The sequence below is a fragment of the Chenopodium album genome, chromosome 6 (genome assembly GCF_948465745.1).
Source record: "Chenopodium album chromosome 6, dcCheAlbu1.1, whole genome shotgun sequence".
Taxonomy (NCBI): domain Eukaryota; kingdom Viridiplantae; phylum Streptophyta; class Magnoliopsida; order Caryophyllales; family Amaranthaceae; genus Chenopodium; species Chenopodium album.
In genome coordinates, this window is record NC_137839.1 from 15355641 (window position 1) to 15368525 (window position 12885).

The 12885-nt window shown below is 34.3% G+C and overlaps 2 protein-coding genes across 4 annotated transcripts; one reads left to right on the plus strand and one right to left on the minus strand.

Annotated features, from left to right (window-relative positions):
* Nucleotides 1-167: 167 nt before the first annotated feature.
* Nucleotides 168-5213, plus strand: LOC145634648 (putative acyl-[acyl-carrier-protein]--UDP-N-acetylglucosamine O-acyltransferase, mitochondrial). 3 transcript variants are annotated; one of them, XM_081686051.1, is made up of 11 exons: nucleotides 168-317; nucleotides 421-497; nucleotides 699-823; nucleotides 1002-1110; nucleotides 2221-2313; nucleotides 2398-2514; nucleotides 2627-2710; nucleotides 2925-3029; nucleotides 3586-3672; nucleotides 3751-3896; nucleotides 4812-5213. In XM_081686051.1, exons 1-10 carry the CDS (start codon nucleotides 227-229, stop codon nucleotides 3868-3870), a joined length of 1008 nt encoding a protein of 335 aa, XP_081542177.1. In that variant the 5' UTR covers nucleotides 168-226; the 3' UTR covers nucleotides 3871-3896; nucleotides 4812-5213. The 3 variants fall into 3 exon arrangements, 2 of the variants coding, with proteins under 2 accessions (XP_081542177.1, XP_081542178.1); XM_081686052.1 differs by having other exon boundaries at nucleotides 3757-3896; XR_014113463.1 differs by lacking the exon at nucleotides 4812-5213 and having other exon boundaries at nucleotides 3579-3672; nucleotides 3751-3767.
* Nucleotides 5214-5722: 509 nt separating this feature from the next.
* On the minus strand, nucleotides 5723-11837 carry LOC145635906 (protein SHOU4-like). Its single transcript, XM_081687280.1, has 5 exons — nucleotides 11688-11837; nucleotides 9767-10713; nucleotides 8684-8839; nucleotides 6545-6756; nucleotides 5723-6265 (listed from the first exon to the last, which is right to left on the minus strand). The coding sequence occupies exons 2-5, from the start codon at nucleotides 10640-10642 to the stop codon at nucleotides 6073-6075; spliced, it is 1437 nt and encodes a 478-aa protein (XP_081543406.1). The 5' UTR covers nucleotides 10643-10713; nucleotides 11688-11837; the 3' UTR covers nucleotides 5723-6072.
* Nucleotides 11838-12885: the final 1048 nt, after the last annotated feature.

Below are 12885 nucleotides of genomic sequence, written 5' to 3' on the forward strand. Positions count from 1 at the left end.
TAAATAGGTATTGATATAAACTTTTATAATATAATTAATTTTTATTAATATTTACTGATGTAAAAATAACTCAATAAGGTCAAAGCTTTATTTTTAATTTTAAAATTCTGTATTGTCACTTAAAAAACATTTGAGGAGAAGAAAAAGAAAGATAGTAACGAGGGAGATTGACTGAAAAGAGCAAAAACACAACCAAAATCTGCAAACTTGAAAAAAAAAATAAAAAATGAGGTGGGTTTGCAAACCTCGCAACATCAACACACTTCCTACATCACTGCTCCAACTTCCTTCACTCTCCTTCCTCAGACTTCTCTCCAGTAAACTTACTCACTCTAACTTCATCAACAAATCCTGATTTCTGGGTTCTTCTTTTTCCTAAATTTCTAACATTTTTTTGGGGTTGCTTTGATTGATTTACAGATGCAGCAGCAGATGCTTTGAACCCTACTTTTGTCCACCCAACTGCTATTGTTCATCCCAATGCTACTCTTGGTCAGGTTGTTTTTCAATTATTTTTTTGTTTTATTATTAAGTACAATATATGTTATTATACTCTCGCCATCTCTAAAAGTTTTTTCGTGTTTGGACGGTGATTGTCTCGAAAAAAAAAAAAAAAGAATTATTAGAAACGGAGGGAGTACCCTTTATTTAGAATTATCGGATTAATGGAGGATGCTCTTTTTTATGATTGATGGCAGGGTGTATCAATTGGGCCGTTTTGTACAGTTGGGTCGTCAGTAAAACTTGGCAATGCTTGTAAATTGTATCCTGGGAGTCACATTTTTGGATATTCTCAATTGGGTGATAACTGTATTCTTATGACGTTAGTATTTATTTATTTATTTATTTTCTGACGGTTTTTTTTTATGATTACTAGTTTTAAACCCCTACAATGCATTTACTAAAAAAATGAGGTGTAAGAGTAGTATTACGGTATGTTTTCTAATGTATGGTGATTTTCTTGTTTTATTGCTTAATTGAAAAAATTTGGTGGTCGATAGTGGTGCTGTGGTTGGTGATGAACTTCCTGGCAAGACTATGATTGGATCAAACAACATTATTGGACATCATGCTGTTGTTGGAGTAAAGTGCCAAGACTTGAAATATAAGGTGTTTATTTGTAAATTCTTAAATGTTGTAACAATATTGGAATTGGTATTGCATTTTTGGACTTAATGTGCCTTGATTTTTCATGAGTTCTGAAATCCAAATATATTTCTTCGTACATGCTACTAAAGTTTATGACTATATGGAATAATCACTTTTGGTTCATGTAGCCGACTCCACTTATGGGATTAAGGCTTTGATTGATTGATGCTACTAAAGTTTATGTATATGTATGATATGTATGGTGTGAAGCCTAGATTAAGATGTTTGTTTAGTTAAGTTGTTTATACTTGGTTTTTCATATTATTTTAGTTTGGAGATGTTTCGAGAGTTGTGACGCCTTAGGTGGTGATGATTGTCAGTAATTTTACAAAGGATTAGTGGAGGGTCTTCATGATAGAATCAAGAATTATGAGATTCAATAGTTCTGAAATTAGTGTGCGGTCGATTCTGGTAATGATTTACACAAAGAGCATTTTAAAGTACTAAAACATCTAAAAGAAGCATCATATATTAAGCATGAAAATTGTGATTTCAGGAAATTAGTAATGGATGCGTCGTTGTATACCATGACTATATATATATTTAGTTTTCATCTATAAAAATGTTATGGAAAGTAAACCTTCATCATCCAATTTTCAACTTGTGATCTTATTTTCTAAAATCTGTAACAGCAATGTCTGCCATGAATTCAACAAAGGCCTTCAGGCCCTACGCTATTGTCAAGAAAGACAATTTGTGAAGAGGATAATGAACTTGTTTTGAAAATTATATTCCAAATTAGAGTCAGAATTAGGCTTATAAATATCACATATTCACATGATAGTCCTAATTATCAAAACTATATTCAGTCGTGATGTAGTCCTTTCAATTTTGGATTGAGATATGGAGACAACAGAGTATGACACCCCTTGCGTAGATCAGGTCAATCTTTAATCTTTAATTAACAATGAATGAAATTTGCAGTAAAGCAGTCTTTGCACTGTGATATCTGTTGCATGCATGAACTTTGTTTTTTGGTTAGCCTTGTATTGCCAATTTTTTCATTGCTCTTACCTGCGAAAATGTAGCAGTAACAAAAGATGTGACACTTATCCTTCTACATGTTTTCAGGATGGGGATGAATGTTTTCTTGACATTGGTGACAATAATGAGATAAGAGAATACAGCTCTGTTCATAGATCATCCAAGCCAGATGAGCAGACGGTGTGGAGTGCAACTTTACTTCAATCACAGACATTTTGTTTTGATTGCCTTGCTATTTTATTCACACTTTGTTCATGACTACAGATCATTGGTCATAATAATCTAATTATGGGATCCTGTCATGTTGCTCATGACTGCAAAATTGGTAACAACAACATTCTGGCAAATAATACCTTGTTGGCAGGACATATAGTAGTAGAAGTAAGTTTATCGTCTCTAATTTGATTTTAATATTTTTCATTTTGTCCTGTATTTCATTCAGAGTATATAAATTCAACAGTTTCATTTTACTTTGTTAAAATACCTGAATTAGGATTACATTCACACTGCCGGTGCAGCTGTTGTCCATCAGTACTGCCACCTTGGCTCATATTGTTTTATTGGTGGTGGCTCAGTGGTATGTATTTTATCCCTTATTCAAAAGATATTGATTTTAGGCTTATAGTAAACGTTAGACATAGAACATAGGGTGATAAAAACCAGTTGAAGATGCCTATCTTGTTTTCTTGATGCATTTTAGCCCTTTCATCAGCTACACTATGCTTTAACAAGAGCGTGCATACTTTGTAGTCATCCCAAGATGCAGTTTCTAATAATTGTATCCTTCTAAGGTTTCTCAAGATGTTCCAAAATTCATGATGGTATCTGGTGACAGAGCTGAGCTCCGTGGCTTGAACTTAGAAGGCCTGCGACGTCGTGGGTTTTCTGCCACAGAGGTTAGTTAGGTTCGAGGTTTTTAATTAAAATCAGTACAAGTGTATGTTAAATTTTTGTAATAGATTTGGTGCCTCTGCCTAAGAATGAACTGATGTTACAAAAGCAATAAAACCTTCCATAATTTTATTGTGTGACCAGTTTAATATGTTACTGATTTCAGTACATTCCTATGGCTAGTTGTTGTAAATGGTAAATTAGTTTGCTTACTGATACTGGGAAAAAAGGGCTCTTTTTTTTTGTAAACAAACATTTTACTGATAAAAAATTTCTTGCAAGCTAGCTTCATTCTTGTTTGCTAGGCATCGTGGAGATCTGATGTATGTAGCTCGATTAGTTTCTTTATATGAGCATGTGGAACATCTTGCTGTCTATTTCCTGGCATCATTTCTGACATTGTTGTTAATAAATTTCGTGACAGCATTGAGATAATAGTTTTCTTATCTAGATTTATGCTATTTGGAATTTGAGTAAAAGTTTATATCATTAGTTATCACAATAGTTTGAATCTTTGAGAACAATAATGAATGTAAATCATCCCACTTGGCAAGGATCTAGATTAAGGGCTTGCGAGCTGCCTACCGCAAGATTTTCATGCCTACTGACACTGAATCCAGGAGCATTGATGATCGTCTCAAAGAATTGGTAATTTTCCTCCCTATTTGGGCTATTTCTGAATCGATTAAAACTTTAACGTGCCATTAACTGATAACATTTTCACAGGAGCAGCATGAAGAACTGGGTCAACTTCCTGTCGTATGCTCCATGATGCAATCTATACATGATTCCTTTTCTGAGAGTCGTCGCGGAATATGTAAATATAGACATTGGAATGCATCTTGAATTTATTGTTTTCCCTATAATTCGTGGTGAGCTAGTTCTTGGGATTAATTTTTCTGCTTCAATTTTAAGTATAATTATCAATTCTTTCAACTATCTGCTTGCTTCAGATTAAAGTTCTTCTAGGAAATCAACACAGACCATAATTCTTATTCTGTCAAAACTAACCACATCATAATCCAATAATGCACCATATCTCAAAAACATTTATTTTTTTAGTGTTACCTATCCAGAAGATCTTAGCATGCAATCTGAATTTCTGTTTCTTTGTGGACTAGTGGACTACAATTATCCTAACTCTAATCTGATTTCTGGGACTTCCTAATCTGCAACATCCTGCATAACATCTCAATTTTGACAACTTTGTGTAAGAATTTTGCTTTAGAAATAGGACCTCAGAGTAGTACTCCATTAGTCCATTCATCCCCAAATTAAATGCCCAGAGGACGACATATAACCTGTATTGTATCAGAAATAAACTGTCAAAGTTTAGAAAAATTTGTTACTAAAAGGCAAAAGTCAAATGTAGCCTATCATTTTGGGATGGATTGAGTTGATGCCTTGATTTGTAAATGTCTTTTATAAATGTATTTGATATATTGTTTTTAAATTGAGCAAGGTGATGAGGTCATAGCTTGCTCAAGGAACTTCACTTTGCATTATTATTGACTTTCAACAATATTCTGTGCAGAATTATTTGCCACATTGTCTCAATCCCTTGTATTTAAGGATGTGAGAAAATTTAATCTAAAAAAGCCCTCTATAATAGTTGAATTATTCCCATATTGCATTACTCTACCCTAGTAAGATATTATAATATATTTTAGATATGTCAATCACCAACCACCATTTTAGGAAATGTGATGGCTTTTTCTTCGATGTATATTTTTTTTTTAATGCATTTGAGCAAGTAGTGATACTTGATTGCTTGTTAACTTTTCCAGGAATTCTTTCTCGTGTATCTCTTTGGACTGTGTGTTGCCTGGGAAAGTCATCCACAGACATGCGTCTCAGCAGGTTCTGATAAAACGTATTCACCCTTGCTGCCTAAACATTAGGATTGAGCTGTGTAAGGACAATGAAAGCATATTAAGACTTCTCAAGGAGATGCTAATTTTTGAGTAGTTGCAGGTAAAAGATAGCAGTATTTTTGTTGATGTAAGTTGTAACTGCTTGTAAGTTGACACACTGATATTTGGTTAGGAGATAGAGAAATAAGACAGAAAGTGGATTTTCTGGTAAATGAATATGACAGCAGCTTTGTACCATTTTCAAAGCTGGTAGAGTAGTGACCAACTCTGTACTATAATTTACAGCTGTGTTCTGGATTTATGCATCATTTTTTTTGGGTAGCTGGATTTTGTATTCAAGTGGTGAATATGACTTTGTCACAGCCAAGATTACATGTACATTGTACACTAATTAGTAATTACATGATAAACTTTCTATTATCTCGCCGACTTGATTATGAGTCTGGTGAGCTAATAGAAACGAAAACATATACGGAGTAATATTCTATGGACACTAATGTACATAAATCTTGATAAAATTGGTGTAAACATAATTGATAAAATTGGGTATACTCCTCTTTTGTACAAGTCTACAAGACATATATTACGGAGTACCATTTCCACGCACTAAAACTGTTTGAATTCATAACGAGTATACAAGCCGTTTGACTGAGGAAGTAATATATCAAGCTGATAGCCCAGAAAAATAAGATCATTCTGAGAGTTCAAGCCAGGGGAGGCTAATTTGAAGAAAATATTACAGAATTTCTCAAATAATACACTAACAAAGAAGATCAGCTTTGTTTCTTACACAGATCACCAACAAAATTGGTGAACCAGGCATATACAGCAATAAAGTATATTAACTCGGTGAAAATAGGGAACAATATTACTCAAAATTATGTTCAAATTTGAAACGTATCTAAACATATCACCCAAATTTCCGAATCTCTTCAACGGGCATAATACGGTTTTCCTTTGCATTATAACACCCATACCATTTCCCAATTACAAAAGATATCTAAAAACCCTAACCATAACATGAAAAGGAATCATATAAAAGCTATACACACGAGATTAACAAAAAAGAAAAAAAAAATACGAACATCACAACCACCACCACTAAACAAATCACCAAATATTCCAAAATAGCAGAACCTTCATGATTGTGAGATTCCTATATAACAATACCCTTTCACACAGGAATAACGTCGATCTTTGAGGTGTCTTCACATCTCAAGACAATACCTTCTAGGTTGGCAGGGAGTATGCACTTAGACCACTGGCACCCTGTTGGCAATGGCTCAGGAGGAGGAACAATCATTAGCACATTATCATTTCTTTGTACAACCCCCATCACACTCACGGTACTACCTTCTTTGATGTACCTATCATAATAAAATAATACGAAACATGTTACATAGCTCCAATACAGAGTCGCTCAAATAATATTACTTGTATATATTTTGCAAAATGACAGTTTGTTGAGTGTTTAAGCTATTTTTGTCATTGATACTCCGTATAAAAAAAGGATTTATTGAAGTAACAGCAGCAGGTATAGGGTCTGAATAAACCACTAGTCAATTTTAAAGTAATACCCTAAATTTCAGAGTAGTTCAAAAATGTAACACCCTCTGAATAAAGCATTTATGAAAATAGGTACCTACCCTTCTTTCAAACGCATGACACGGTCATCACTAGAGAGGTTCCTTTCAGATATCCACCGAACAAAGTCAGGTGACATATCTTTGTTTGATGGATTGATATCAATGACAACAGATTCATCAACATATGGAGTCACTCTAGCACCATAGCCCGTCTTGACCAGAGCCCTTAACCCAGATTGGAAATCAGAAATGTAGAAATCAACCACGTGCCGCTGCAATGACAAATCAAGTTCAGAATAGATTAAAAAAATTTAACATGTATTGCTATTCAAAATCGTTCATATGTTCTTAAGCCAAGACAGATGCTGACTGAAACAAAGAATATAATCTGGCATCAATGCCATGATAAAAAGCATACTGCAAATAAAATCACAACAATTTTGCACAATTTAGAACCTCTGATAAGAGAATTTATGTCACAAAAGAACACAAAGCATTTGATCTGTGCATTCACACACTCACGTCAGTCTGCAACTTTATTTGCAAACAAAGCACAGAAGGGGCGTAGAATTAGAATTGGTTCAGTTTTCAGTTGAGTTTAAAACAAATCAGGAGAGAATGATAATCAAGACAGCTTGTTCCCTGATTGGATATCATAGCTGTTTGAACAAAAACATGCACAGTAGAGGCACTAGCACTAACCAGCTTTTATCTTAATCTTACAGAAACTACCTTAATTACATACACCTTATTCACAACTAGCCAATATGCAAATGGAAGCCTGGTCATCACTAGTTAAATTCTAGGGAGAAAAAAGAGAACAAGTTCAATGACTACACCAAGTTTGTTCTAATTCTAAGGCTTTTCCATCAATGGCAAATGCTGTAATTTGAACTCTAGTTTAGCTTCACAATTTCTTTAGAGAAGACTACCGGAAATCCATATAATTCAAAGAAAACAAAGGTTTACTTGCACAGCCTAACATATAACTGCCAAAAAAAATATAAAAAAAATGTTGATAGACACTTTTTAACAAACAAACATTTGGAACAAGATGTGCACAAAAATAGGCTGGTGCTAACTGCTAATTCACTTTACTTCCCCACTAAATATATAGAGTTCTGATACAGACGCAAGAAACACAACTCACCTTGAATTTTCTATAAACCCAATATATAATGCAGGCACCTTCAACGAAATAATCTACATCAAAACCAATCAGTTGCAAAATAAAGTATTTGAAAATAAAACGAGCTTTAGATTTTTTTGTTTTTAACAAACAATGAGTATATATTCTAAAAGTAATTACTAGTATTTCAGATCTTTTTTCGTCACTAAATATTGGGTATATATCAGATCTTCCAATGTTTCACTAAGTTATAGTCAAGAATTGTGAAAAATAAAAAGGCAGCACATAGTAGGAGAAAATAACTTCTCAGCATCTACCTAAAGATACATGAAATATTTTAGTATTCTAGAATTGGAACTAGATTACTACTCCCTCAATCCAAAAAAAAAATTCAAACTTAGGTTTTACAAAGATGAAAACATTGGAGAGAGAAAAAGCGGCAGAATTTTTTTATTGAGACTTGAAATGGGAGGAGGGGTTTTTTTTTTAGACATTTAGATAAACAGTAGCATGCAAATTAGGTGTATCATAATTTACTATGGAATCGTTAACCTGATAACCTTTCTTCCTATGGAACTACAAACCCAATTCATAAACTATTAGATATGCCCTCAATCAGAATCTGGATTGACGGTGATGCCAACAAGCAAGTTAGAGCAACCCTGGGATCAACATTAGCATTAGTTCAATGAAGTAGCACCAACTATTTCAATCGTTAAGTTCAAGTCAATACCAGGAAACACAATTAAGTCTATTAATATGAAATAAAAAATAATAAAAAACGCAAATGGCTTGAACTTTAGCAACATAATAGACACAAGGGGATCCGTACAAATGTGCAAAAAAAGGGTTCAATAGTTACCACGCAAAAAAATTGTCAATCCTCAAACCATCAAAAATCATGCAGCGGCTTACAAGGCCACATGAAGCCCACAATCCTGGAGGGTGTTGAAAGTATAATTCTCCATATACACACAATAGCCAGATTTTTCTATAATTCTATACCTAAGGAAAGCAGTGAAGAAGCTAAGGAAACAAATTAAAAGGTCAAATAAGAAAGATGTTATCACCTCTAGCGATCTGAGGCCCCACGTAAAACGCCGATGACTGGGGTTAGCAGCTTTTGAATCCCAACCTCGATACTCAAATAAGCTAGTTGATGTGTAGACACACCGTGGAACCTTTTGGAAAGACGACTCAAGAGGTACATTTCCACATGTTACCACCTTCACAATAGCATGATTAATTTAGTTAGAAAAACCAATTTAAACAATGCCAACTGAAGCATAAAACAGCATATATTTTTCATGAGATATTGAACTTCTCACAACAGCAAGAATTTCAGAACCAAAAACAAAACACAAAACAGCAAGAGCTCAAAAACTCTTAAAGTTCTGTTTAGATAGATTTAAAATACATGGAAAAAACTGTATTCAATACATAAAAGCTATCAAACAGAATCAGCAACAAAGTTAACTCAAAAGGAAAACCACATGTTGAAAAGACTTTTGATTAGCCTGCAGACATCATAACTGAGATCGGTTGACAGTTTGTACTTTATCAATCACTCATCCTTCTTTTTATTCTTCAGTTTACTCTATTGTTCAGTTTTTTTCTTCAGGTTAGACGTTTTCCCCAAAATTTACTAAAGAGAAAACAATGTTCCCTTCCACAGCTTCACCTGTCATACTGCTTTGTATATTACAATAGTACACCCTTTTCAGCAAGGAAAATACAATGCTAACTGCATAACTTAGAAGTATACCATACGTCCCTAACTTTCATTCACTCTAATGTGCTCAACAAACATGTATCTTTAAAGAATACAGTTTCTGACAAAAAAAAAAAAAAAAAACACCATAAAGTATATTCCAATCACTGACTAGTAAAATATCTAAAAATCCACATCATGTCATACTCATTAAAGCAAAATTATCAACACTATGTATCCCTTTAACTAAAGAGCCAAAATACATTCTTGTTTAGCAAAACAAATCTAATGCCCATCCTAAGTTACATTCAAGATAATCAAAAGAAAATACTGCGGTTTTAGTTCCCAAAATTAGAAGTCCGTGTACCAATGCTGACAACACGCAAAAAAATAATGATAAAAAAAGATAGCTTTTTGTAGCATTCAGATAGATCTCACATACCCCAGAAACTTTGACAAATTGACCATCTCTCGCTGTTCGAAGCTCTGCATCTGGGTATTGAGCAATAAAGCCTGTGATAGCTCTCCTTCCCCAGAAAGTATTCCATGTGAAGACAGCAGCAACAGCACTAAAAAGCACCACCACGACAATGAGAAGAATTGGATTGCGCACAGCTCCAAGAATAAAACCACCAGCAATAAAACCCATCACAAACAAAAGACCCATTGCCCACAAAATTAGCTTCGGGAAGCTCTTGTGGAATGAGTACTCATCCTCCTGAGTGAGCTTTGTCACAGCCTGGTTGTGTACAATTGATGCAGCATGATGTTTCATAGAACTAGTGGACTCCAGAGGACCAGATGCCTTTCGAGGAGCTCCAGATGAGTTCAAGGGGCCAGATGAAATAGGTCCAGAAGTTATCAATCCTGTGGCGGGAAGGATTGGCGCAAGAGGGCCTGAATTTTGCCGAGAAACACCTCCACCAGCTTGAGGGCCAGAAGACTTTTTCACTGGTTCACCATGTTTGTTAAGTGGGCCAGAATTGGATTTTTTCATGGAAGCTGAACCAGAACCTCCAACATTAGAAGATGAAACCCTGTTCACAGAATTCTGTACAATTGGGCCAGAGTGAGATGCAGCTCCTCCAAATGATCCAGTCCTAGTAGGAGCATTGCTTATTGGTCCAGATTTACGTGACCTTGACCCATCTCCATGTATGTCAAACATCTTCCCAAGTTCCCCAGACTTTTTGATATCACCTCCAGTATAAGGCATGGCCACTGAGCTCATGGTAGGTTGCCTTTCCTTAGGTTGTTCCGGGCGTCCTGACACATAAAGCCCATTACTGAGCTGATGGGATGGGAACCGAGAACCCATCAGGCTGATCTCTTTGATCACCAAGAAGGTACACACACCACTTCCAAAAGAGTCAAAATATTATGGAGAAACTGCATAAGAAGAGTTTGATCGGTCAACTAATAGTCATTCACAAAAATTATCCACGGAAGAGTATGAAAACTATTTATCAGACATTATCAGGCCCAAACAATTTACAGAAACTTGAGTCTAATTACAATAACTAGTCTGGCAAGTTTCGTAAAATTTTCAGGTCTCGTGAGAGACCTTCTAATTAATTTGAATTCAAAAGGCACCTACGGAAGAATCAAAACATCCCAGAACCATCTTCCCTCCTCTCTCTACTAACAATGCTAACGGATTGGAGATCATGTAAGAAAAAGTATAGTCTTCCTTGATAATATTATAATAATGTTCTCTAACTATGACCCTTTGTTCTGATTCTGGTTGTTGAAATTGACAATGTCAACCTAAACCTATCCATAAGCAAGACTGCGGATAACTCAAAAGCGCGATACATGATTCACAAACTCAAGCAGTTTAGCAATATTCTCACAACCATAATGAACAAAAGATTACCCCAGGGTCAAAAATATGACTTCCATTACATTACTACACCACTCTCACTCATGTTAAACAGCAAAATGTACCCACAAACAAAGATCCGGGGATTGCATCGACATTCAAAATCAATTTCACACCCACAAATCAGGCCCGTCCCCGAGCCGGGGCAAAAGGGGCACTCACCCTTAGCCCAGATCTTAACTTTAAAGGGTACTCCAACACAATAACAACCAAATTTGATTCAATTATAAAATTAAACTCATATTTTTTGGGAAAAAAGCTCCAATTACATAGTTTCATCCACCAAATTTGATTCAAACAACAAATTAAGCTCGTAATTTTCTTCTATAGCAACAAAATCAAGTTCAGTAACTATAAACAATAGCTCACTAATCGAGCAAAGGAGAACCCTAAATTGAGTGTACTGAGAATAAAAGTAAGGATAAAACCCTAGATTCTGGGATTGAAATTGGAAGATTAAAAGAAGAAAGAAACATCTTACCTTAGAAGGTGCTTCAATGGAGGATAGATTTCGCCTCAATGGAGAAGGTTGAGTGCGCTTCAATGGAAACTGAGAGAAAGAGGACAGATCTATGTTTTTAGTAGGTAGCTTTTTTTTTTTCCTTTTTTTTTTTTAATTTTTTTTTTTTTTTACTTTATTTAACAAATACAGTAATTAAATCATTGATAATATGCAATAGAATTATTTAAAAAATAAAGTTGACTGTTGTTGAAACATTTACTCGTAGAATCGCATTAGTCATTTTCTTACACTAATTAGTATTTGGATGTATCAATTTGAAAAAAGAAATAATAATATTATTATTATTTTTATTTTTATTTTTTCTATAGAAATCTTTTGAAAATATTGTGTAGCTTGATTGATATTGATTGAAGATAATTTCCTTTTTTTTTTTATTCTTGATTGATATGTTACCAAAAGTATTTTGTAATAAACTAATAAACATACTCCTCTATGTTGAGGTATCATCTAGATGTTAATGTAATACTCCCTCCGTTTTTTTAGTTGCTACACTTTTTTAAGAGGAAAAATATAGAAAGAAAAATAAGAGGGATTCGTGTGGGTATGAGAGATAGAGAAAAAAAAAATGTTAAAAATGAAAGTGTTGCAACTAATTAACATTTCCAAAATAAGAAAGTGTAGCAACTAAAAAGAAACGGAGGAAGTAATAATAATATAGGTAATGTCTACGGTACATTTGGCAACAGGAATAGGGATAATGAAGATAAGAACGTAGAATAAGGATAAAAATTATGTTATCAATTATTTGGTATGATTTGGGAATTAAATTGGGATAAGTAATGAAATTACTTAACTATCCTTACTAACATTAATCATCTCTCCTCTTCCTTCCCTTTCATTAAGGGTGAAATTGTCTTTTACTTTTCAATATTAATCCTTACACCTTATAACACTGCCCCCCTTGTTATAAAAATATAAGGATAACTTTATTTTTTATCCATATCCCTTTCATATGGGATAAAAACATTCTCATTAAACAAACAAGGAATTATAAGATATAAGGGATTATTAATCTCTATCCCACCTACAATCCCTACAAACAAACACCCTCCTATTGCCTAGAGCCTTTCCTAAAACCGAGAGGGGTTCTAACCAACTACTCCTCACTCCCTTCTAATATGAATTTAACTTGACTTATCAACTGCTCCATCGATTT